This window comes from Oncorhynchus mykiss, chromosome 2, assembly GCF_057628025.1.
Source record: "Oncorhynchus mykiss isolate SJ-2025 chromosome 2, ASM5762802v1, whole genome shotgun sequence".
Lineage (NCBI taxonomy): Eukaryota > Metazoa > Chordata > Actinopteri > Salmoniformes > Salmonidae > Oncorhynchus > Oncorhynchus mykiss.
In genome coordinates this window covers 12412896-12438230 of record NC_143023.1, presented here as the reverse complement: position 1 = coordinate 12438230, position 25335 = coordinate 12412896, and the positions used below count along the sequence as shown (strand labels likewise).

The 25335-nt window shown below is 48.4% G+C and overlaps 1 protein-coding gene across 1 annotated transcript in view; it reads left to right on the top strand.

Annotated features, from left to right (window-relative positions):
* Positions 1-6141: 6141 nt before the first annotated feature.
* Positions 6142-25335, top strand: part of LOC149984841 (pleckstrin homology domain-containing family O member 1-like) — a 40987-nt gene continuing 21793 nt past the window's right edge. The window contains exons 1-2 of the mRNA XM_090188994.1: positions 6142-6773; positions 7460-7606. Of these exons, the coding sequence (XP_090045120.1) occupies positions 6747-6773; positions 7460-7606 (174 nt within the window). The 5' untranslated portion in view covers positions 6142-6746. The remainder of the gene's footprint in view (positions 6774-7459; positions 7607-25335) is intronic.

Below are 25335 nucleotides of genomic sequence, written 5' to 3'. Positions count from 1 at the left end.
ATAGCCTGGCATGAGAAGACATAGCTGACCCCCTGTGTGCTATAGCCTGGCATGAGAAGACATAGCTGACCCCCTGTGTGCTATAGCCTGGCATGAGAAGACATAGCTGACCCCCTGTGTGCTATAGCCTGGCATGAGAAGACAGAGCTGACCCCCTGTGTGCTATAGCCTGGCATGAGAAGCCAGAGCTGACCCCCAGTGTGCTATAGCCTGGCATGAGAAGCCAGAGCTGACCCCCAGTGTGCTATAGCCTGGCATGAGAAGCCAGAGCTGACCCCCAGTGTGCTATAGCCTGGCATGAGAAGCCAGAGCTGACCCCCAGTGTGCTATAGCCTGGCATGAGAAGACAGAGCTGACCCCCAGTGTGATATAGCCTGGCATGAGAAGCCAGAGCTGACCCCCAGTGTGCTATAGCCTGGCATGAGAACCCAGAGCTGACCCCCAGTGTGCTATAGCCTGGCATGAGAAGCCAGAGCTGACCCCCAGTGTGCTATAGCCTGGCATGAGAAGACAGAGCTGACCCCCAGTGTGATATAGCCTAGCATGAGAAGCCAGAGCTGACCCCCAGTGTGCTATAGCCTGGCATGAGAAGCCAGAGCTGACCCCCAGTGTGCTATAGCCTGGCATGAGAAGACAGAGCTGACCCCCAGTGTGATATAGCCTGGCATGAGAAGCCAGAGCTGACCCCCAGCGTGCTATAGCCTGGCATGAGAAGCCAGAGCTGACCCCCAGTGTGCTATAGCCTGGCATGAGAAGCCAGAGCTGACCCCCAGTGTGCTATAGCCTGGCATTAGAAGCCAGAGCTGACCCCCAGTGTGCTATAGCCTGGCATTAGAAGCCAGAGCTGACCCCCAGTGTGCTATAGCCTGGCATTAGAAGCCAGAGCTGACCCCCAGTGTGCTATAGCCTGGCATGAGAAGCCAGAGCTGACCCCCAGCGTGCTATAGCCTGGCATTAGAAGCCAGAGCTGACCCCCAGTGTGCTATAGCCTGGCATGAGAAGCCAGAGCTGACCCCCAGTGTGCTATAGCCTGGCATGAGAAGACATAGCTGACCCCCAGTGTGCTATAGCCTGGCATGAGAAGCCAGAGCTGACCCCCAGTGTGCTATAGCCTGGCATGAGAAGCCAGAGCTGACCCCCAGTGTGCTATAGCCTGGCATGAGAAGCCAGAGCTGACCCCCAGTGTGCTATAGCCTGGCATGAGAAGCCAGAGTTGACCCCCAGTGTGCTATAGCCTGGCATGAGAAGACAGAGCTGACCCCCAGTGTGCTATAGCCTGGCATGAGAAGCCAGAGCTGACCCCCAGTGTGTTATAGCCTGGCATTAGAAGCCAGAGCTGACCCCCAGTGTGTTATAGCCTGGCATGAGAAGCCAGAGCTGACCCCCAGTGTGATATAGCCTGGCATGAGAAGACAGAGCTGACCCCCAGTGTGCTATAGCCTGGCATGAGAAGACAGAGCTGACCCCCAGTGTGCTATAGCCTGGCATGAGAAGACAGAGCTGACCCCCAGTGTGCTATAGCCTGGCATGAGAAGACAGAGCTGACCCCCAGTGTGATATAGCCTGGCATGAGAAGACAGAGCTGACCCCCAGTGTGCTATAGCCTGGCATGAGAAGACAGAGCTGACCCCCAGTGTGCTATAGCCTGGCATGAGAAGACAGAGCTGACCCCCAGTGTGCTATAGCCTGGCATTAGAAGACAGAGCTGACCCCCAGTGTGCTATAGCCTGGCATGAGAAGACAGAGCTGACCCCCAGTGTGTTATAGCCTGGCATGAGAAGACAGAGCTGACCCCCAGTGTGTTATAGCCTGGCATGAGAAGCCAGAGCTGACCCCCAGCGTGCTATAACCTGGCATTAGAAGCCAGAGCTGACCCCCAGTGTGCTATAGCCTGGCATTAGAAGCCAGAGCTGACCCCCAGTGTGCTATAGCCTGGCATGAGAAGACAGAGCTGACCCCCAGTGTGCTATAGCCTGGCATTAGAAGACAGAGCTGACCCCCAGTGTGCTATAGCCTGGCATGAGAAGACAGAGCTGACCCCCAGTGTGTTATAGCCTGGCATGAGAAGACAGAGCTGACCCCCAGTGTGTTATAGCCTGGCATGAGAAGCCAGAGCTGACCCCCAGTGTGCTATAGCCTGGCATGAGAAGCCAGAGCTGACCCCCAGTGTGCTATAGCCTGGCATTAGAAGCCAGAGCTGACCCCCAGTGTGCTATAGCCTGGCATTAGAAGCCAGAGCTGACCCCCAGTGTGCTATAGCCTGGCATTAGAAGCCAGAGCTGACCCCCAGTGTGCTATAGCCTGGCATGAGAAGACAGAGCTGACCCCCAGTGTGCTATAGCCTGGCATTAGAAGCCAGAGCTGACCCCCAGTGTGCTATAGCCTGGCATGAGAAGTGAGCATTACACAAAGAAGTGCATTTCAAAAAGAAGTGTGCTTTGTTCTGTCTCTGTTATTTTTTCTATCCTTTCTCCCTTTCTTCTACACTTTCTCCTGCTTTCTCTCTCTTCCAACTCCCCCCCTTCGTCCCTCCCAGAGAGAGAGAGAGAGAGAGAGAGAGAGATAATGGAACAGTCACGTGGAGTGAGGGGATTGACATGCTTTCACATTAGCCTGAGGGCTGTGTTTGTGTCGGAGTGTGTTGGGTAGTTTATTGATCAGTATTATGGACCTAATCATGGATTGATAATCTACAGGCATGTGAGAAAAATAGGGGAGAGCAAGAGAAACAGGGAGAGTGAGACAAAGAGGAGAAAGTGAAGTCAGAGTGAACTGTTGAAGTGGGTTTGGTCTAACAAAGGGTTACAGCCTGTTGTAAACTAGACCATTAGACCATTCACTCACTGGTCTACACACACACACACACGCCTCCTTTGGCCCCCGTGAAGTGAGGTCATGCTATAGTCTATAAGCTGATTTCCAGTGTACTTGCACAATAGCCTTGTGTTATACCAGGCCAGGAGTGCATTTTAACACTACTGCTGGGTGGGATTAGCAGGAGTCATGCTGCTGGGACTATTCTGGGATTACTCCATCCTATTATTACTCCATCCAGATTTCCTTTTTTCATCAACCATGATAGGATATTGTGAGAGGAGACAGCGGGAGAAAGAGATCGGGGGAATCTTGAGACAGTAGACTCACTACCCTCTGTCTCTTTATTCTCAGACAGACAGAGAGAACCGTCTGTGCATTGAAGAGTCTGAGAGTCTGTCCTGAGAAAGAGCAAGGAGAGAAGAAGGAACATCTACACCTGTAACGGTCGTTGTATGAAGAAGATGAGGACCAAAGCGCAGCGTGGTACGTGTTCATGTTAGTTTATTGACAGTGAACACGAAATACAAATATAACACAATGAATAACCGAAACAGTCCTGAAAGGAAAAAAAAACACTAAACATAAATCAACTACCCACAAAACCCATGTGGGAAAAAGCTACCTAAGTATGGTTCTCAATCAGAGACAACGATAGACAGCTGCCTCTGATTGAGAACCACACGGCCAAACAACAAAGAAATACAAAACGTAGAAACTGAACATAGAATGCCAACCCTAGTCACACCCTGGCCTAACCAAAATAGAGAATAAAAGCCTCTCTATGGCCACAACACTTGACAGGTTCATCACACGTCCAGCTGTAAACAAATCTACACAAAAAAAACATATAAAGTGTTGTTCCCATGTTTCATGAGCTGAAATCAAAGATCCCAGAAATGTTCCATACGCACACATTTGTTTACATCCCTGTTAGTTAGCGTTTCTCCTTTGCCAAGATGATCCATCCACCTGACAGGTGTGGCATATCAAGAAGCTGATTAAACAGCGTGACCATTACATAGGTGAACCTTGTGTTGGGGACAATAAAAAGCCAGTCTAAAATGTGCAGTTGTGTAACACAACACAATGCCACAGATGTCTCAGGTTTTGAGGGAGAGTGCAATTGGCATGCTGACTGCAGGAATGTCCACCAGAGCTGTTGTCAAATTATTTTATGTTCATTTATCTTCCATAAGCAATCTCCAACATTGTTTTAGAGAATTTGGCAATACTTCCAACCTGCCTCACAACCGCAGACCATGTTTAACCACGCTAGCCCAGGACCTCCACATCCACTTCTTCACCTGCTGGATTGTATGAGACCAGCCACCCGGACAGCTGATGAAACTGTAGGTTTGCACAACCAAAGAATTTCTGCACAAACTGTCAGAAACTGCCTCAGGAAAGCTCATCTGCGTGCTCGTCGTCCTCACGAGGGTCTTGACCTGACTACAGTTTGGCGTCATAACCGACTTCTGTGGGAAAACGCTCACCTTTGATAGCCACTGGCACACTGGAGAAGTGTTCTCTACACAGATGAATGCCGGTATCAACTGTACCGGGCACATGGCACACAGTGTGTATGGCGTCATGTGGGCGAGTGGTTTGCTGATATCAACGTTGTGAACAGAGTGCCCCATGGTGGCGGTGGGGTTATGGTATGGGCAGGCATAAATGACGTACAACGAACACAATTGCATTTTATCAATGGCAATTTGAATGGACAAGATATACTGGGATGAGATCATGAGGCCCATGGTCATGTCATGCTATTCACCACTATCAAATCAAATCAAATCAAAGTTTATTTATCACGTGCGCCAAATACAACAGGTGAAGTAGACGATACAGTGAAATGCTTACTTACAGGCTCTAACCAATAGTGCAAAAAAGGTATTAGGTGAACAATAGGTAGCTGTATACAGTAGCGAGGCTATCAAAGTAGCGAGGCTACATAGAGACACCGGTTAGTCAGGCTGATTGAGGTGGTATGTACATGTAGATATGGTTAAAGTGACTATGCATACAGTGGGGCAAAAAAGTATTTAGTCATCCACCAATTGTGCAAGTTCTCCCACTTAAAAAAGATGAGAGAGGCCTGTAATGTTCATCATAGGTACACTTCAACTATGAGAGACAAAATGAGAAAAAAAAATCCAGAAAATCACATTGTAGGATTTTTAATGAATTTATTTGCAAATTATGGTGGAAAATAAGTATTTGGTCATCCACAAACAAGCAAGATTTCTGGCTCTCACAGACCTGTAACTTTTTCTTTAAGAGGCTCCTCTGTCCTCCTCTCGTTATCTGTATGTGAACTTATAAGTTCCGCTCCTTGAAAGTGGCAGCTCTACCCTTTAGCTCAGTGCGGATGTTGCCTGTAATCCATGGCTTCTGGTTGGGGTATGTATGTACAGGCACTGTGGGGATGACATCATCGTGTTGATGAAGCCAATTACTGATGTGGTGTACTTTTCAATGCCATCGGAGTAATCCCGGAACATATTCCAGTCTGTGCTAGCAAAACAGTCCAGTAGTTTAGCATCTGCTTCATCTGACACCTTTTTTATTGATCTAGTCACTGGTGCTTCCTGCTTTAATTTTTGCTTGTAACATGCTGACAACATGATGACAAATATTTGGAGATGTGCTTTACCTTGTTAAGTGTCATTTCAAAAGTAATTCAGTTTTATTAAAATATTTAATAATTTTTATTAAAATATTTGTTTTAGGGGGAAATTAAAATAATGGCGTTGAGAAGACACTGGAGAAAAACATATTTCAGGCACAACAATCTGGTTTATTCATATTGGTGTAGTCCTATCCTTTCTGTTTTACAACATTGAGAGTGTGTGAAAGTGGAAAGGGGGCTTAAGGGGTAAGCTTCCTCAGATATTCTTGGAAACCTAAGAGGGTCAGCAAAGGTTGTAAACAGCAAGTGGCCGTTTTGTTGTTAATGAGACTGACTATTACATCACAGGTATAACATTTTCCACCCCATAGCCCACACCTATATTCTATCTTCCTATCATTTTCTAGTCTTATTGATATTTTTCTGTGAGATCTTGAGGGTCATTTGAACATCACAACATAATTAAAGATGCCCTCCAGGATCTTAAACACATTAACTTTGTAAGATATAGTATATTAGGAATTGAATTTGTAACATATACCAATTGAACAGGATGTAACATATATGAAATGGATGACTTTGTACACAATTTGATGACATTGTACACAAAAAAAGGGGACCACTTTTGGCTCTTGAGCATCACTTCCGGCTGAAATCATACAAAAGTTAGAGAGTGCAATTTAACATTTTCTAGACATCACTGTACTTGTAGACTAACACCCCCTCCCACACACCCCCACTTTCTACAGTCTATAATTTCCATATTTGCGTCTTTCACACGAACCTCGTGCCTTCATTCCTTATTTTCCGTGATGATATCATGACTCCGTAGCCCTGCAGCTTGGGGGTTTAGAGAGATTGAGCCATCGAGTTACAGAGCGGGGGAGAAGGCTATCCAGTCTCCCAGCTGCATGCTCTCTAATAACCAAAGCCTCGGTGAAGAGAGGAGAGGGAGAGGGAGGGGGACTCAATAGGGAGGCAATGAAACGGACTCATCCGCGTAACTAGACACTACCAGTCCAGTTCAGTGTTCAGAGCATGCGAGAGCGTAGCTAGACCAACCGCATTCAGTTATATCTACAAAGGAATAGAGAGGGAGAAAATTGAAGTGTTCCAGCCTAGGGAGGCGGCGAGGAAAGGAGCAAGACATAGGCTACTGGCGGCTTTCGAGCGTCACGGGCATATACACCCCGTGTCCAGAATTTACGGCCATTCTTGGCATCAGCCTGTTGTACAAAATTGCGGATTTATAACTGAGTGAATTCGGGGATAGTCATCGACAGTCCTATCCTTCACAATGAAGAAAAACAATTCAGCTAAACGGGTAAGGTTTCGAAACGATGCAAGTGATGATCACTTCAGCTACAATGTAATAACGGGTTTCTGGTTAGCTGCTATTCCAGAGAATGTAACAAAAAGCTACAATGTAACGAGTGTTGTATTTAATAAACACGTCAATGCTACTTGATACGTTACTGACTCAGTTACTTTATAGCCAAGTCTCAGTCCAAACTCCAAAGTGATGCATTTGTTAGACATGCTGATTTGCTTTATTTATTCATTGTCTAACTGGAGAATGTCCCCCACTATCTTAACTTGATTAACACAATTATATTTGACAAGAGATATAGCAATGTAGAGTTCAAAAGTGTTGATGTAATGCTTGTTGTGGATGCTGTGAAAGACAAACGTTTTTAGGGAGTGCTCTTTTTGTGTATAACGGAATCATTTTAAAACGAGCTTTATTTTTGGAATGCTATTATCTAACGTGGTCGGTGTAGCCTAACTGAGATCATAAGATGGTGACAAAAACACTGGCCCAAGAAAAACGGTGCGCGCAAGGAATGTGACAGCATCTACATGACAAAGGAAATGACAGGGGGCTGAGTCGCCTCACAAAAAGACTCTCCTCTTTTTCTTGTCTGTTCAGTCCCCCTTTCGAATCTAAACGAGGTGCTCTGGCAATTTCATGTCTTAACTGCTACTTTGTTGCTTTCGTTGAATATGCAGGGCCCGCAGGACACAAACCAGCACAACACGCAGCCAGACAAAATCGGTTGGATTCGCAAGTTCTGTGGCAAAGGGATATTTAGGGAGATCTGGAAAAATCGTTTTGTAATACTCAAAGGGGACCAACTTTACATCTCAGAGAAAGAGGTAAGTGACGCCTCTTCATTGAACAGCTGACATTTACACACCTTGACATTTTTTGGAGCATTGAACACATATATTTTTTTAAACTTTTCAAATGCAAACAGAACCAGCACATCTTATACAATAATTTTGGGGTACATTGTAATAGTCCTTGTTGAGCATCAACACTGTGAAATATAGGCTACTTTATGACATCATACCGTGGTTTATAAATGCCAGTATTTCCAGTGACAACATACAGTAAGTATATGGACGTGTTTAACCATGTGGCCATGTAGCAGTCTCAAGAGATACCCTAGACATGCTCTCCTCTGTTCTGGATCCACTCAGACTGATGGACCAAATCAGCAGCTCCAAAAGCTTTGTGTGTGTGTATTTGTGTGTGTGTGTGTTCAGGTTCACTTAAGGCTTCACATAAATCTCTGTATCCTCCCGCCAAGCCTCATCTATCATCCCTCTGGGGCTGGTGAGCCAACGAGTTCTGTCTTTTTCCCTCTCTCTCTCATTCTCTCTCCCTCACCCTGTCTGTCTGTCTGTCTGTCTGTCTGTCTGTCTGTCTGTCTGTCTGTCTGTCTGTCTGTCTGTCTGTCTGTCTGTCTGTCTGTCTGTCTGTCTGTCTGTGTCTCTTCCTCTCCTTCTCTCTCTCTGTCTCTCTCTCTCTGTCTCTCTCTCCTTCTCTCTCTCTCTGTCTCTCTATGAGTCTCTCTCTCTCTCTGTCTCTCCATGAGTCTCTCTATGAGTCTCTCTCTCTCTCTCTCTCTGTCTCTGTCTCTCCTTCTCTCTCTCTCTGTCTCTATATGAGTCTCTCTCTCTGTCTCTCTCTCTCTCTCTCTGTCTATCTCTCTCTCTCTCCTTCTCTCTCTCTCTCTGTCTCTCTATGAGTCTCTCTCTCTCTCTCCCTGTCAGCAACAAACCTGAGCTGCAGCACACCTTCCACCTCACTGGATACCCAACATTATAGATGAAAAAACTCCACTGTATGTCTGCTCTACACTATACTTCAGTTCTTTGACCTACAGTGTCTGTTATCATTGCAGTCAGACGTCAGTTAGAGTGCTCTGAATGGCTGAAGTCTGATTCATTACTCCTGTTAGTTGTCCACAGCAAAACAGCTTGACAGAAGATTAGAAAGTATCCCCATCTCAAATCTGCGCTCATAGAGTGTTTATTAATAGAGGTAGGAAGTCTCCAGAGACCTCTAGCACATCGGTCTAGCCTTCTGACAGAAGGAGTTGTCGGAGAGATAACCCTAGATGGTAATAAGGCGCGCAGTAACTGCTGTGGTCAGGCTCACTGAGAACAGAGAGCGTGCTCCAGGTATAGCTACGAGATAGCACAACAGCACCCGCATGGTTGTGGTGTTGCAATATTAAGGCCTTAATGAATGTTGTGGTAACCATAGTGACAGAGCCAGCCTGTGATGTGTCAGGGTGATTGCTCCAGATAATAAACAGAAGCAATAATGAGCCACATAGTCAGAGTCAATGTGGTGCTTGATACAAGGCAGAGGCAGTTTTAAACCGCTTAGCTGAGAGTTACAGGGAATTTAATAGAAACGCACATGTACGCACGCGCGCACACACACACACACACACACACACACACACACACACACTGCGATCGGGCACTGACAGTTCTCTTGCTGGGCTTGCTTTAGAGTTGCAGGGTATTAGTATTCTGCCAAGCTCAGCTGAAGCTTACAGGAGGATGTGTTGGCAGCTTCTAAGGGACCACTTTAACACCTTACTCCAGTTGTAAACAGAACTCCAGGGATCACAGTGGAATCTGACAGACACTGAAGATTCCAAACTGTGATCTAATCAATCCTAACATAATCACAGCTTTGAGGGAAACTAACCTTTGAGAGTTGAATATCAATGCATATGTGGCAAAGAAATGCCTTCCAGGGTTTTGGTCACTTGAAGAGGTCACCAAGCTTATCAATGTAGTGCCCTTTTCAGTCATTTGTCACAGAATGATAAATAAAACCACCCAGAGTTAAGTACCCCAAAATAACTAACCTTAGGAGACAAGGGCAAAGGAAAGCTTCCCTTTGGAAACCCCACCAAATAGAACATTAGCTTTTATCATTGTCAGATAAAATGGTGAATTCATGATCATTTCCCATTGACATTCTGTCATGGGGCATGTTAAGGTGGGTGACGTCAGTGCAGCTCTTATATTCACCCACCAAGCCTTCACTTGAGTTGACTGTCATGACTTATTAAGTGTCAGCAGTCCTGAGAGAGATTTTTACCATGGAGGGAGCATGAGTCACAGGTCCCGTCTGTAATCAACCTGCTAGCCCCCTTTCCCTACACCTTTCCAAGGGTCTTTATAGACGGATGGCTGTAAACAATATGGCTGGAACTCTATGCAGCCAACAGGTTTGCCAAATCCTATTCTTTCAGATCTGTAACTGATGACCCTGTGCAACAAGTAGCTTGGGTCCATATCAAGTGGCTAGCAGGTAGGTCTAAAGTCTATGGTCAACAAAGAAAGTGCCTTCCTCGACTTTTCGAGTGGGTTTTAGGGCCAAATGTCAACCCAGCATTATCTTTCAAGACAGTGCGGGCATGAGGTCAGGTTTCATGGAGATCTGAGAGGAAAAGCCTCCCCGTAGTTGGGACAGCTGTGAGGAGCGAGCTCTGGCAAGTGGGAGAGCTCTGATTTCACCTCGCTGACCAACCTGTTCCAGCCTGACATCTGTCATGTTCTGATTCAGTCTCTGTCCACTTTCACTATGATGTCTGGTGTGTTTCACTACACTCTTTACATACCTAACCACATTCCCGTTTCCCAATTCACTATGATGCTTATACTGTCCTCAACCAAAGAGACAACTAACTGGCAGATATGAGCCATGGACATATTGACTGAATTAGTTCCTTCTTCTGAGTGTTGTTCTTTGCCCAAATAAGGAAGATGTTTCTTCCCTGTGGGGTATTTTGAAACAGTCTTTGTCTCTGTTCTGCTTTGTGTGTTAGAGGGTTATTGGTCAGAGCACCAAACAGTACTTCCTCTCAGAAACTGACCGCATAACCTTCTACAAGACTTGGAGGGATTTTAAGAGCACTTGTGCAAAAGACAATAGCCTAGGTAACACCAGCACACAACAATAAACTTTAGTCCATGACGTTTATCAAATCAAATCAAATGTTATTTGTCACATCGAATACAACCACGAAATGCTTAGTTACAAGCCAACAATTCAAAGTTTTCAAAAAGTAAGTAAGAAAAATGTGCAAAATAACTAAATGAAAAAGAGTAACACAATAAAATAACAATAAAGTGGCCATATAGAAAGGGGTACTGGTACAGAGTCAATGTGCAGGGGTACGGGTTAGTCAAGGTCATTGAGGTAATATGTTCATGTAGGTAGGAGAAAGTGACTATGCATAGAAAATAAACAGAGAGTAACAGCAGTGTATGTGTATGTGTGGCGTCAATATGCATGTGTGTATGTGTTTTGTGTGTGTGTGTGTGTGTGTGTGTGTGTTGGAGTGTCAGTGTAGTATGTGTGAGTGTGTGGTTAGAGTCCTGTGAGTGTACATGGAGCCTGTGAGTGTACATGGAGCCTGTGAGTGTACATGGAGCCTGTGAGTGTACATGGAGCCTGTGAGTGTACATGGAGCCTGTGAGTGTACATGGATCCTGTGAGTGTACATGGATCCTGTGAGTGTACATGGAGCCTGTGAGTGTACATGGAGCCTGTGAGTGTACATGGAGCCTGTGAGTGTACATGTAGCCTGTGAGTGTACATGGAGCCTGTGAGTGTACATGGAGCCTGTGAGTGTACATGGATCCTGTGAGTGTACATGGAGCCTGTGAGTGTACATGGAGCCTGTGAGTGTACATGGAGCCTGTGAGTGTACATGGAGCCTGTGAGTGTACATGGAGCCTGTGAGTGTACATGGAGCCTGTGAGTGTACATGTAGCCTGTGAGTGTACATGGAGCCTGTGCAAAAGATTCAGTGCAAAACATGTGAATAAACAATAATAAAAGGTGGTAAATGTAAATAGTCCGGGTGGCCATTTTATTAACTGTTCAGCAGTCTTATGGCTTGGGGGTAGAATAGTTTAGAAGCCTCTTAGACCTAGACTTGGCGCCCCGGTACCGCTTGCCGTGCGGTAGCAGAGAGAACAGTCTATGACTTGGGTGGCTTGGGACTTTGACCATTTTCCTCTGACACCGCCTGGTGTAGAGGTCCTAGATGGCAGGGAGCTCGGCCCCAGTGATGTACTGGGCCATAAGCACTACCCTCTTTAGTGTCTTGTAGTCGGATGCAGAGCAGTTACCATACCAGCGGCGATGGATGCTCTTGTTGTTGCAGCTGTAGAACTTTCTGAGGATCTGTGCTCCCATGCCAAGTCTTTTCAGCCTCCTGAGACAGAATAGGCGTTGTCGTGTCCTCTTCACGACAGTGTTGGTGTGTTTGGACCATGATAGGTCCTTAGCAATGTTCCCTCTAGCAGCTCCCCTGGGGCTGCTGCGTTGAAGAAATATCATCTTGCGCAGAGAAGCATAACATTCAACTTCACTCAACTTTCTAGAGATAACACTATCAACGTTTCCCTTTACTGTGGGAATTGTGATCGAATCAACGCAATATTAGCCACTTTCAATGCAACATACCGAAACAAAATTAACAATGCAAGACTTAGTATGCAAAACTAACTATGCAAGAGATTTTGTTATAGGCAGAACGCATCAGAGTAGGATTCTATGACATTGACAAGCACGACTCAGGCCCGTACTCTACACACACCGGTGCCCCAAAACCAATCAGAGCTGCAGTAGGCCTATATGCAAATAGATCAATCCATATAAGGATCTGTGCCATTCACATTGAACTGGACTGTTTTTACAGCATGAGCGGTCATCAGTAGATGAGCTTGTTTTGAGATCAAAGCGAGAGTTACATCTACCGACGTGTGCACATTAGGACATTTGTTCATATCCTTTGCTAGTTAGTGAGTTAATAGTCCAGTTTTAGATCATTTGTAGTCATCAATGGGGGGAGTTATTGCTTCCTACAAAAGCACAAAAGCTTTGCATTTTGAAAAGCGAGTCAGGAAAGGAGTTTTTTCTTGTCTTAAAGGGGCAGTGTTGTGGCCATTAGGCAGAGGGGAGCATCATTTGTCTGATTCTCTGTAATAATGGTATGGGAATAATAATGCATTTTATTTTGTTAACTGGTTTCTTGCAACAAACAACACAACAACATTTTCAGTCACCTCCTTGTCTGAAGGACAACTGGATAAACAGGTTAATGTCAAGCTCTGCATGTTTTTTTCAAAAGTCAAAAGTCATGGAATGTCGGCCTATGTTGAACACCACACATTGGCTGAACGATAGAACAGCTATTCCCATGTTCAAATGTAATGGGATGCATTTTTCCCTTGTTTCTGATGATAGGCCACTCTGGTAGGTCTACATTATGATCAAATAGCCACAGTAGACTACTTGGCCACCGTTAAAACTAACTTAAAGCGGGTACAGCCTCAGTGTTTACAGTAAACGTGCACCAGAAGTAACATTGGAACATTGTTCCTTAGTGATGTGGACACCAAGAACCTCTCGACCTGCTCCACTACTGCCCTGTCAATGTGAATGGGGGTATGCTCGGCCCTCGTTTTCCTCTTTGTCTTGCTCACGTTGAGGGAGAGGTTGTTCTCCTGGCGCCACACTGCCAGGTCTCTGAGGTCTTATTCTATTGGGTTGATGAGGTCTTATTCTATTGGCTTGATGAGGTCTTATTCTATTGGGTTGATGGGGTCTTATTCTATTGGCTTGATGAGGTCTTATTCTATTGGCTTGATGAGGTCTTATTCTATTGGGTTGCTGAGGTCTTATTCTATTGGCTTGATGAGGTCTTATTCTATTGGGTTGATGACGTCTTATTCTATTGGCTTGATGAGGTCTTATTCTATTGGGTTGATGAGGTCTTATTCTATTGGCTTGATGAGGTCTTATTCTATTGGGTTGATGAGGTCTTATTGTATTGGGTTGATGAGGTCGTATTGTATTGGGTTGATGAGGTCGTATTCTATTGGCTTGATGAGGTCTTATTCTATTGGCTTGATGAGGTCTTATTCTATTGGGTTGATGAGGTCTTATTCTATTGGGTTGATGAGGTCTTATTCTATTGGGTTGATGAGGTCTTATTGTATTGGGTTGATGAGGTCGTATTGTATTGGGTTGATGAGGTCTTATTCTATTGGGTTGATGAGGTTTTAGTCCATTGGGTTGATGAGGTTTTAGTCCATTGGGTTGATGAGGTCTTATTCTATTGGGTTGATGAGGTCGTATTGTATTGGGTTGATGAGGTCGTATTCTATTGGCTTGATGAGGTCTTATTCTATTGGCTTGATGAGGTCTTATTCTATTGGGTTGATGAGGTCTTATTCTATTGGCTTGATGAGGTCTTATTGTATTGGGTTGATGAGGTCTTATTGTATTGGCTTGATGAGGTCTTATTCTATTGGGTTGATGAGGTCTTATTCTATTGGGTTGATGAGGTTTTAGTCCATTGGGTTGATGAGGTTTTAGTCCATTGGGTTGCACACACACCTCTTTTGTTTGATTTGTGAGTTATCAAGTCATGTCTGGCAGTGTTTCACCTAAGCCGATAACCTCATTGCCCAGTGGCTTTCTGAAACGCTCTGCACATGATTTGCTATCTTGAAGGGGAGCATGTGCTACAGGCTCCAATCCAGTTTGTCTTCTCAACACTGCTAAGCACTAGATCCCTTTTGAGAGCGTTTTCAGCCCACAGCCCCACACTATACTTTCTGCTTCCTCATTGGTATCATCATACTTCCTAACTAAAGGCTGCAGTGTTTATTTGCACTACTTTCTCTTCCTGGACCTGTTCTTATTGAGTCAGTCAAGGGGATGGTATGAGGGAAAGTAGTGTGAGAAAGATCGTCTGTTTGAATTTTAGATGAGCCTGATCAGTTCCAGAACGGGTGGATTTCACTTCACAACCACAGCTTTTCTTCAATGAAACCATTCTAGCAACCTGCTCAGTGATTCATTCAGTGTTGAGGCACAATAAGATTTAGCTCCTTGCATTTGAATTAAAACATAGGCTTACCCCAAGCAGGGGGGGGTTGGAAGAGAGAGAAAGCAGGAGAAAGTGTAGAAGAAAGGGAGACAGGATAGAAAAAAGAACAGAGACAGAACAAAGCACACTTCTTTTTGAAATGCACTTCTTTGTGTATGGCTCACTTATAATGTCAGGCTATATCACACTGGGGGTCAGCTCTGTCTTCTAATGCCAGGCTATAGCACACTGGGGGTCAGCTCTGTCTTCTAATGCCAGGCTATATCACACTGGGGGTCAGCTCTGTCTTCTAATGCCAGGCTATAGCACACTGGGGGTCAGCTCTGTCTTCTAATGCCAGGCTATATCACACTGGGGGTCAGCTCTGTCTTCTCATGCCAGGCTATAGCACACTGGGGGTCAGCTCTGTCTTCTAATGCCAGGCTATATCACACTGGGGGTCAGCTCTGTCTTCTCATGCTAGGCTATAGCACACTGGGGGTCAGCTCTGTCTTCTCATGCCAGGCTATAGCACACTGGGGGTCAGCTCTGTCTTCTAATGCCAGGCTATATCACACTGGGGGTCAGCTCTGTCTTCTAATGCCAGGCTATAGCACACTGGGGGTCAGCTCTGTCTTCTAATGCCAGGCTATATCACACTGGGGGTCAGCTCTGTCTTCTCATGCCAGGCTATAGCACACTGGGGGTCAGCTCTGTCTTCTAATGCCAGGCTATATCACACTGGGGGTCAGCTCTGTCTTCTCATGCTAGGCTATAGCACACTGGGGGTCAGCTCTGTCTTCTCATGCCAGGCTATAGCACACTGGGGGTCAGCTCTGGCTTCTAATGCCAGGCTATAGCACACTGGGGGTCAGCTCTGGCTTCTCATGCCAGGCTATAGCACACTGGAGGTCAGCTCTGTCTTCTCATGCCAGGCTATAGCACACTGGGGGTCAGCTCTGGCTTCTCATGCCAGGCTATAGCACACTGGGGGTCAGCTCTGGCTTATAATGCCAGGCTATAGCACACTGGGGGTCAGCTCTGGCTTCTAATGCCAGGCTATAGCACACTGGGGGTCAGCTCTGGCTTATAATGCCAGGCTATAGCACACTGGGGGTCAGCTCTGGCTTATAATGCCAGGCTATAGCACACTGGGGGTCAGCTCTGGCTTATAATGCCAGGCTATAGCACACTGGGGGTCAGCTCTGGCTTCTAATGCCAGGCTATAGCACACTGGGGGTCAGCTCTGGCTTCTCATGCCAGGCTATAGCACACTGGGGGTCAGCTCTGGCTTCTCATGCCAGGCTATAGCACACTGGGGGTCAGCTCTGGCTTCTCATGCCAGGCTATAGCACACTGGGGGTCAGCTCTGGCTTCTCATGCCAGGCTATAGCACACTGGGGGTCAGCTCTGTCTTCTTATGCCAGGCTATAGCACACGGGGGGTCAGCTCTGGCTTCTCATGCCAGGCTATAGCACGCTGGGGGTCAGCTCTGTCTTCTCATGCCAGGCTATAGCACACTGGGGGTCAGCTCTGGCTTCTCATGCCAGGCTATAGCACACTGGGGGTCAGCTCTGGCTTCTCATGCCAGGCTATAGCACACTGGGGGTCAGCTCTGGCTTCTCATGCCAGGCTATAGCACACTGGGGGTCAGCTCTGGCTTCTCATGCCAGGCTATAGCACACTGGGGGTCAGCTCTGGCTTCTCATGCCAGGCTATAGCACACTGGGGGTCAGCTCTGGCTTCTCATGCCAGGCTATAGCACACTGGGGGTCAGCTCTGGCTTCTCATGCCAGGCTATAGCACACTGGGGGTCAGCTCTGTCTTCTCATGCCAGGCTATAGCACACTGGGGATCAGCTATGTCTTCTCATGCCAGGCTATAGCACACTGGGGGTCAGCTCTGGCTTCTCATGCCAGGCTATAGCACACTGGGGGTCAGCTCTGGCTTCTCATGCCAGGCTATAGCACACTGGGGGTCAGCTATGTCTTCTCATGCCAGGCTATAGCACACTGGGGGTCAGCTCTGGCTTCTCATGCCAGGCTATAGCACACTGGGGGTCAGCTCTGGCTTCTCATGCCAGGCTATAGCACACTGGGGGTCAGCTCTGTCTTCTCATGCCAGGCTATAGCACACTGGGGGTCAGCTATGTCTTCTCATGCCAGGCTATAGCACTCTGGGGGTCAGCTCTGGCTTCTCATGCCAGGCTATAGCACACTGGGGGTCAGCTCTGGCTTCTCATGCCAGGCTATAGCACGCTGGGGGTCAGCTATGTCTTCTTATGCCAGGCTATAGCACACAGGGGGTCAGCTCACTTCTCATGCCAGGCTATAGCACACTGGGGGTCAGCTCTGGCTTCTCATGCCAGGCTATAGCACACTGGGGGTCAGCTCTGGCTTCTCATGCCAGGATATAGCACACTGGGGGTCAGCTCTGGCTTCTCATGCCAGGCTATAGCACACTGGGGGTCAGCTCTGTCTTCTCATGCCAGGCTATAGCACACTGGGGGTCAGCTATGTCTTCTCATGCCAGGCTATAGCACACTGGGGGTCAGCTCTGGCTTCTCATGCCAGGCTATAGCACACTGGGGGTCAGCTCTGGCTTCTCATGCCAGGCTATAGCACGCTGGGGGTCAGCTCTGGCTTCTCATGCCAGGCTATAGCACACTGGGGGTCAGCTCTGGCTTCTCATGCCAGGCTATAGCACGCTGGGGGTCAGCTCTTGCTTCTCATGCCAGGCTATAGCACGCTGGGGGTCAGCTCTGGCTTCTCATGCCAGGCTATAGCACGCTGGGGGTCAGCTCTGTCTTCTCATGCCAGGCTATAGCTCGCTGGAGGTCAGCTCTGTCTTCACATGCCAGGCTATAGCACACTGGGGGTCAGCTCTGGCTTCTCATGCCAGGCTATAGTACCCTGGGGGTCAGCTCTGGCTTCTCATGCCAGGCTATAGCACGCTGGGGGTCAGCTCTGGCTTCTCATGCCAGGCTATAGCACGCTGGGGGTCAGCTCTGGCTTCTCATGCCAGGCTATAGCACGCTGGGGGTCAGCTCTGGCTTCTCATGCCAGGCTATAGCACGCTGGGGGTCAGCTCTGGCTTCTCATGCCAGGCTATAGCACGTAGGGGGTCAGCTCTGGCTTCTCATGCCAGGCTATAGCACGCTGGGGGTCAGCTCTGGCTTCTCATGCCAGGCTATAGCACGTAGGGGGTCAGCTCTGGCTTCTCATGCCAGGCTATAGCACACTGGGGGTCAGGTCTGGCTTCTCATGCCAGGCTATAGCACGCTGGGGGTCAGCTCTGGCTTCTCATGCCAGGCTATAGCACACTGGGGGTCAGCTCTGGCTTCTCATGCCAGGCTATAGCACGCTGGGGGTCAGCTCTGGCTTCTCATGCCAGGCTATAGCACGCTGGGGGTCAGCTCTGGCTTCTAATGCCAGGCTATAGCACGCTGGGGGTCAGCTCTGGCTTCTCATGCCAGGCTATAGCACGCTGGGGGTCAGCTCTGGCTTCTCATGCCAGGCTATAGCACGCTGGGGGTCAGCTCTGTCTTCTCATGCCAGGCTATAGCACGCTGGGGGTCAGCTCTGGCTTCTCCTGCCAGGCTATAGCACGCTGGGGGTCAGCTCTGGCTTCTCATGCCAGGCTATAGCACGCTGGGGGTCAGCTCTGTCTTCTCATGCCAGGCTATAGCTCGCTGGGGGTCAGCTCTGTCTTCACATGCCAGGCTATAGCACACTGGGGGTCAGCTCTGGCTTCTCATGCCAGGCTATAGCACGCTGGGGGTCAGCTCTGGCTTCTCATGCCAGGCTATAGCACACTGGGGGTCAGCTCTGGCTTCTCATGCCAGGCTATAGCACGTTGGGGAAAGTGTGTCATTGGGAGTGGGCCTTTTAGTGTTGTAGCATAGCAATGACATAAACAACATGCACACAAACACGTTAGTGAGTAAAGCCAACACTGTCTATTGACGTCTGTTTGTCCTCTTCTCCATTTCTCTCTCTCTCTCTCTCTCTCTCTTTGATTGGACAGGTAATTCAATCTGGATGATTGTTTAATCCCCAGGCCTCTCTCTCTCTCTCTCTCTCTCTCTCTCTCTCTCTGCTCTCTCTCTCTGCTTTCTCTCTCTCTCTCTCTGCTCTCTCTGCTTTCGCTCTCTCTCTGCCCTCTCTCTGCTCTCTCTCTCTGCTCTCTCTATCTCTGCTCTCTCTCTGCTCTCTCTGATCTCTCTATCTCTGCTCTCCCTATCTCTGCTCTCCCTATCTCTGCTCTCTCTGCTCTCTCTATCTCTGCTCTCTCTATCTCGGCTCTCTCTCTGCTCTCTCTCTGCTCTCTCTCTGCTCCCTGTTCTCTCTGCTCTCTCTATCTCTGCTCTTTCTATCTCGGCTATCTCTCTCTGCTCTCTCTCTGCTCTCTCTCTCTGCTCCCTGTTCTCTCTGCCCTCTCTATCTCTGCTCTCTCTATCTCTGATATCTCTCTGTTCTCTCTCTTTCTCTGCACTCTCGCTAACTCTACCTCTATCTCCCTTCCCTCTCTGTCTACGTCTATCTGCCTTCCCTCTCTGTCTACCTCTATCTCCCTTCCCTCTCTGTCTACCTCTACCTCCCTTCCCTCTCTGTCTACCTCCCTTCCCTCTCTGTCTACCTCTACCTCCCTTCCCTCTCTGTCTACCTCTACCTCCCTTCCCTCTCCATCTGTGTTCTGAATGGGAGTGGTGGGTCTGTGCTAGTGAGCCTCCAGCTGCCCATCAGGAGGGTGAGGGGAGTAGTGGGTTAGATGAGGATGGGCCGCTAGTTTCCATGCCAACCTATAGAATGTCTCCAAAGCCTGGCACGGGGCAGACCATAAGTCCTCATCCTCCCTCCGGAAAGATGCCATGCTGAACGTAATCATGGGCTGGACTCAAGGTGTGAATGAGATGAACAGAAACCCCTCTGTGTCTGGTAATAATAATAGTTTGGTGGGGGCTTGTATGTGTCCTATTTCACACATGTCCAAGTGGGTATTATATACCTGTGGGAATTGGAAGTGTATTTTTTGCATATCCCACCTCCCCTGAGACACCCTTGGAGAGTGGGGTCACGGCCAGGGTCAGCCATTATCAGCGGTGACCTTTGGAGCAATTAGGGTTAAGTGCCTTGCTTAAGGGAACATCAACAGATTTTTCACCTCATCGGCTCAGGGATTCAAACCCGGGACTTTTCTTACTGCCCCAACGCTATAATCGCTAGGCTGCCTGCCGCCCAGATGCGTATGTTATGGTCGTGCTGCTTGTGCATTTTGGACTCACCCCTTGTTACAAAGATGCAGGGTTGTTGAATCCAGCAGACTGTTTAGGGGACTGGTATTAAGTCAAGGATGAACACAAATGAGGAGCCTTCCATTTTAAAAGTGGATAGCAAAGGCTAGTTTATAGTGACACCTCAATGCCTAGGTGTTCCACGTGTTCTAGAAGACAGGGTGGAGGGGGGCATGACTCATTAAAGCAGTGGTCCAAACGGCCTGATTCCAGTGCTGCTGGACTTTTAGCGTTTGCATCAGGGCCATTCAACTCTGGCAGGGAGGATGATGATGGAGTCAAACGGCTGGAAACGCTCAGTACTCTTTTTCTCATTTGAATGTATTTCGGTCCCACTCCAGCCTTGCTGAAATGCTATGTCAACTCACACATTATCCACTGACTGGGGGAGTTGTGGTAAGAGCAATGTAACAAGACTAAATGATCTTTCAATGAAAAAGGGTTTGTGGGGGGTTGGAGTATGGAGAAGAGTTTGAAGGCTCCTGCCTAGATGGGACACATCTCACCTACTGTATACACTCAGAATGTTGTTGTCAAGATCAAAACGAGGTTGGATGGGAGATGAATAGTTGTAGCTCAGAGTGTTTTGCTGCAGAAACAGTAATGATATAAAGTAGGCCAGAGTAAGAGCAGTGTTTTCCACACCATGACTGAGGCGGGCCTCCGTTGGTTCCAACACAACAGGCTGGTGCAGTAGGTAATGGATAAGCATGGCCAGAGTAATGAGCCAAACAGAAAAAAGCTTGTTAAGTGAATTTCAATTTCGGGTTGATGGGAAGTGTGGGATGATGATGATTAGAAGAAAGGATTGGAACAGGTCGGATTAGAGGCCCAGCATTAGATGATATCAGAATGATCTCACACGTACAGTAGAAATACTTCCAGTATGTTATAACTCCCTGTCAGCTGCGTCTGACTCATCCCTGTAAGGGATCCTGTTAGGCCCTGCAGGTCCTCCTATTGAACAGCACCTCTTATACATTTCACTACTATACAGCAGTGAATCAATGGAGCCAACCCAAGGGTTTACCAGCGTTGCCATTAGCCAGTTGTTTCCTCGTGTATGTCAGTGTATGACCAGATTTATCACAATGGCACATCAAACAGTGTGTTCCTGTGTGGGTGAGAAGGGTTGCGTTTGGAGAGGACCATCATTACCTGCTATTGTAATCTCCAACTGAGCTTAGCCAAAGAGGAGCAGGTGCGTTCCCCTGAAGTTGCTCTCTAAATATGACACAGGTTATTTGCATGGCTTGGTTCAGACAGGCTTCACACTTTGAATGAACAAATCAATAAAATTGTGTTAATGTCTAGTTCTAGAACCACGGCAACAGCACCCTATGTGTCCATTCCACTTCCTCGCGGTGAGACTACGGGACCAAATCTGACCTCACTATTTGCATTAAGACTCATAATTAGGGTTATACAGTCAGAGGGTCAGGTTCTCACCATGATCAGTAGCCTAATCTACTACTCACTCCCTCCGGTGTTAGTAGCACCCAACTGAAATAAAGGTTGAGGTGATTTAGGAATTATAAACAATTAATTCAATACTGTCAGAGAGTGTTTTTGGTTTTTGACACCATAATCATTTGAACCTTCATCACCCTGTCTGTGGCTGTAACTGTCACTAACTGGCTGAGTTCTCCTGAGACCTACACGACTGAAGTGACAAGACGGTGTTATGTGGGGAGACCAAGATTCTCTACCACCTAGTAGAATGCACTCAACCACTGTTTTTAAAGGAAGTAGTACAAGAGTCAACCGTAGAGACAAGGGCTTGTTATGTCCGTCTACATGTGAGAATACACTTCCTCTATTTTTGTGAATGTGTTACCTGTTGCTACAAGTTGGTGTCAATTGGCTGTGGATTGACACGGACAATTATCTACTTCTATTATGTGGTAAACATCTGCATGGACTGGATGGGTGAAGCTGTATAGAGATGGTTCCATCTAGCATCTCAATAGGCTCAGGGGAGTTTTCCTTCTATTATGTGGTAAAGGTCTGCATGGACTGGATGGGTGAAGCTGTATAGAGATGGTTCCATCTAGCATCTCAATAGGCTCAGGGGAGTTTTCCTTCTATTGCTTTTACCCATTACCTTCATCTCTGCAAACACTGATGTGATGGTGTCGACGAGGCTAGTAGCTGTTTTCAGTCCAGGCATGGCTTTAGGAACCTCACCTGGTATGAGCACTGTGTCTGAGAAGCCATCACTCAGTTGATCCACACTGATGGAGAGGGGCTGTGACTCACATGAACACGGTGACTCATACTGCTGATGTAGGATGACATTTGTTTTCTCACAGAATGTAGACACAGAATGGATCGTGCTGGCACAATTCTCAGTGTAATTTATATAGACATACTGTATATTAGAAACTGAGGTGTTGGGAGTTATTAACATAATGTAGACACAGAATGGATCGTCCTGGCACAATTCTCAGTGTAATTTATATAGACATACTGTATATTAGAAACTGAGGTGTTGGGAGTTATTAACATAATGTAGACACAGAATGGATCGTCCTGGCACAATTCTCAGTGTAATTTATATAGACATACTGTATATTAGAAACTGAGGTGTTGGGAGTTACTAACACTTGAACATTATGAAAGTGTGTTGAAAATTCCCTTCATTTTTTTATGCAGAATTAGGTTTGTTCCTAACACAGTGAATACAGAACGCCACACAACATGGACAGAGTGTCTTCATTCCTTTAGTTTGTCCTACACTCAGTAAGAGCTGGGAGTGGACATTGGTCAATATCCTAACCTGACAAAGGAGAAAGAAAGAGAAAGTGAGGGAGATAAAGAGAGACGGAAGTCCGCCTCGTGGGTTCTATACTGCTTTTCCTTTTCAAGCACTGAGGAAACTAATCTGTCACGCTGTTCGTTTCTCCGTGCTCACGTGGCGTCTCATTCCATTCTGCCTCTGAAACAAGGGAGTTCTCCAAACATTGGATGTTTTTTTCTGGAGCAGCTGTGTTTTTCTCTTCAAAACCACAGTCAACGGTTGGCTCTCCCGCCCCCTGCCTCCCTCCCTGTCCTCACCTGTTCCTCTGTCGAACCAGAGCCAGAGACCGCTGCCAAGTCGTGGCTATGGGAGCATGGGAGGGGGCACAGGGGGTGTTACTGAGGCTATTTCTGTATCTTTGATATCACCAGTGCATGTTGCCATGCTCCCATCCCTCCCACCTCCCTGATAGCCTCCCAACGCTACTCCATGCTCCCATCCCTCCCACCTCCCTGATAGCCTCCCAACGCTACTCCATGCTCCCATCCCTCCCACCTCCCTGATAGCCTCCCAACGCTACTCCATGCTCCCATCCCTCCCACCTCCCTGATAGCCTCCCAACGCTACTCCATGCTCCCATCCCTCCCACCTCCCTGATAGCCTCCCAACGCTACTCCATGCTCCCATCCCTCCCACCTCCCTGATAGCCTCCCAACGCTACTCCATGCTCCCATCCCTCCCACCTCCCTGATAGCCTCCCAACGCTACTCCATGCTCCCATCCCTCCCACCTCACTGATAGCCTCCCAACGCTACTCCATGCTCCCATCCCTCCCACCTCCCTGATAGCCTCCCAACGCTACTCCATGCTCCCATCCCTCCCACCTCACTGATAGCCTCCCAACGCTACTCCATGCTCCCATCCCTCCCACCTCACTGATAGCCTCCCAACGCTACTCCATGCTCCCATCCCTCCCACCTCACTGATAGCCTCCCAATGCTACTCCATGCTCCCATCCCTCCCACCTCCCTGATAGCCTCCCAACGCTACTCCATGCTCCCATCCCTCCCACCTCACTGATAGCCTCCCAACGCTACTCCATGCTCCCATCCCTCCCACCTCCCTGATAGCCTCCCAACGCTACTCCATGCTCCCATCCCTCCCACCTCACTGATAGCCTCCCAACGCTACTCCATGCTCCCATCCCTCCCACCTCCCTGATAGCCTCCCAACGCTACTCCATGCTCCCATCTCTCCCACCTCCCTGATAGCCTCCCAACGCTACTCCATGCTCCCATCCCTCCCACCTCACTGATAGCCTCCCAACGCTACTCCATGCTCCCATCTCTCCCACCTCCCTGATAGCCTCCCAACGCTACTCCATGCTCCCCTCCCTCCCACCTCACTGATAGCCTCCCAACGCTACTCCATGCTCCCATCCCTCCCACCTCACTGATAGCCTCCCAACGCTACTCCATGCTCCCATCCCTCCCACCTCACTGATAGCCTCCCAACGCTACTCCATGCTCCCATCCCTCCCACCTCCCTGATAGCCTCCCAACGCTACTCCATGCTCCCATCCCTCCCACCTCCCTGATAGCCTCCCAACGCTACTCCATGCTCCCATCCCTCCCACCTCACTGATAGCCTCCCAACGCTACTCCATGCTCCCATCCCTCCCACCTCACTGATAGCCTCCCAACGCTACTCCATGCTCCCATCCCTCCCACCTCACTGATAGCCTCCCAACGCTACTCCATGCTCCCATCCCTCCCACCTCACTGATAGCCTCCCAACGCTACTCCATGCTCCCATCCCTCCCACCTCACTGATAGCCTCCCAACGCTACTCCATGCTCCCCTCCCTCCCACCTCCCTGATAGCCTCCCAACGCTACTCCATGCTCCCCTCCCTCCCACCTCCCTGATAGCCTCCCAACGCTACTCCATGCTCCCATCCCTCCCACCTCACTGATAGCCTCCCAACGCTACTCCATGCTCCCATCCCTCCCACCTCACTGATAGCCTCCCAACGCTACTCCATGCTCCCCTCCCTCCCACCTCACTGATAGCCTCCCAACGCTACTCCATGCTCCCCTCCCTCCCACCTCCCTGATAGCCTCCCAACGCTACTCCATGCTCCCATCCCTCCCACCTCACTGATAGCCTCCCAACGCTACTCCATGCTCCCATCCCTCCCACCTCACTGATAGCCTCCCAACGCTACTCCATGCTCCCCTCCCTCCCACCTCCCTGATAGCCTCCCAACGCTACTCCATGCTCCCATCCCTCCCACCTCCCTGATAGCCTCCCAACGCTACTCCATGCTCCCATCCCTCCCACCTCACTGATAGCCTCCCAACGCTACTCCATGCTCCCCTCCCTCCCACCTCCCTGATAGCCTCCCAACGCTACTCCATGCTCCCATCCCTCCCACCTCACTGATAGCCTCCCAACGCTACTCCATGCTCCCATCCCTCCCACCTCACTGATAGCCTCCCAACGCTACTCCATGCTCCCCTCCCTCCCACCTCCCTGATAGCCTCCCAACGCTACTCCATGCTCCCATCCCTCCCACCTCACTGATAGCCTCCCAACGCTACTCCATGCTCCCATCCCTCCCACCTCACTGATAGCCTCCCAACGCTACTC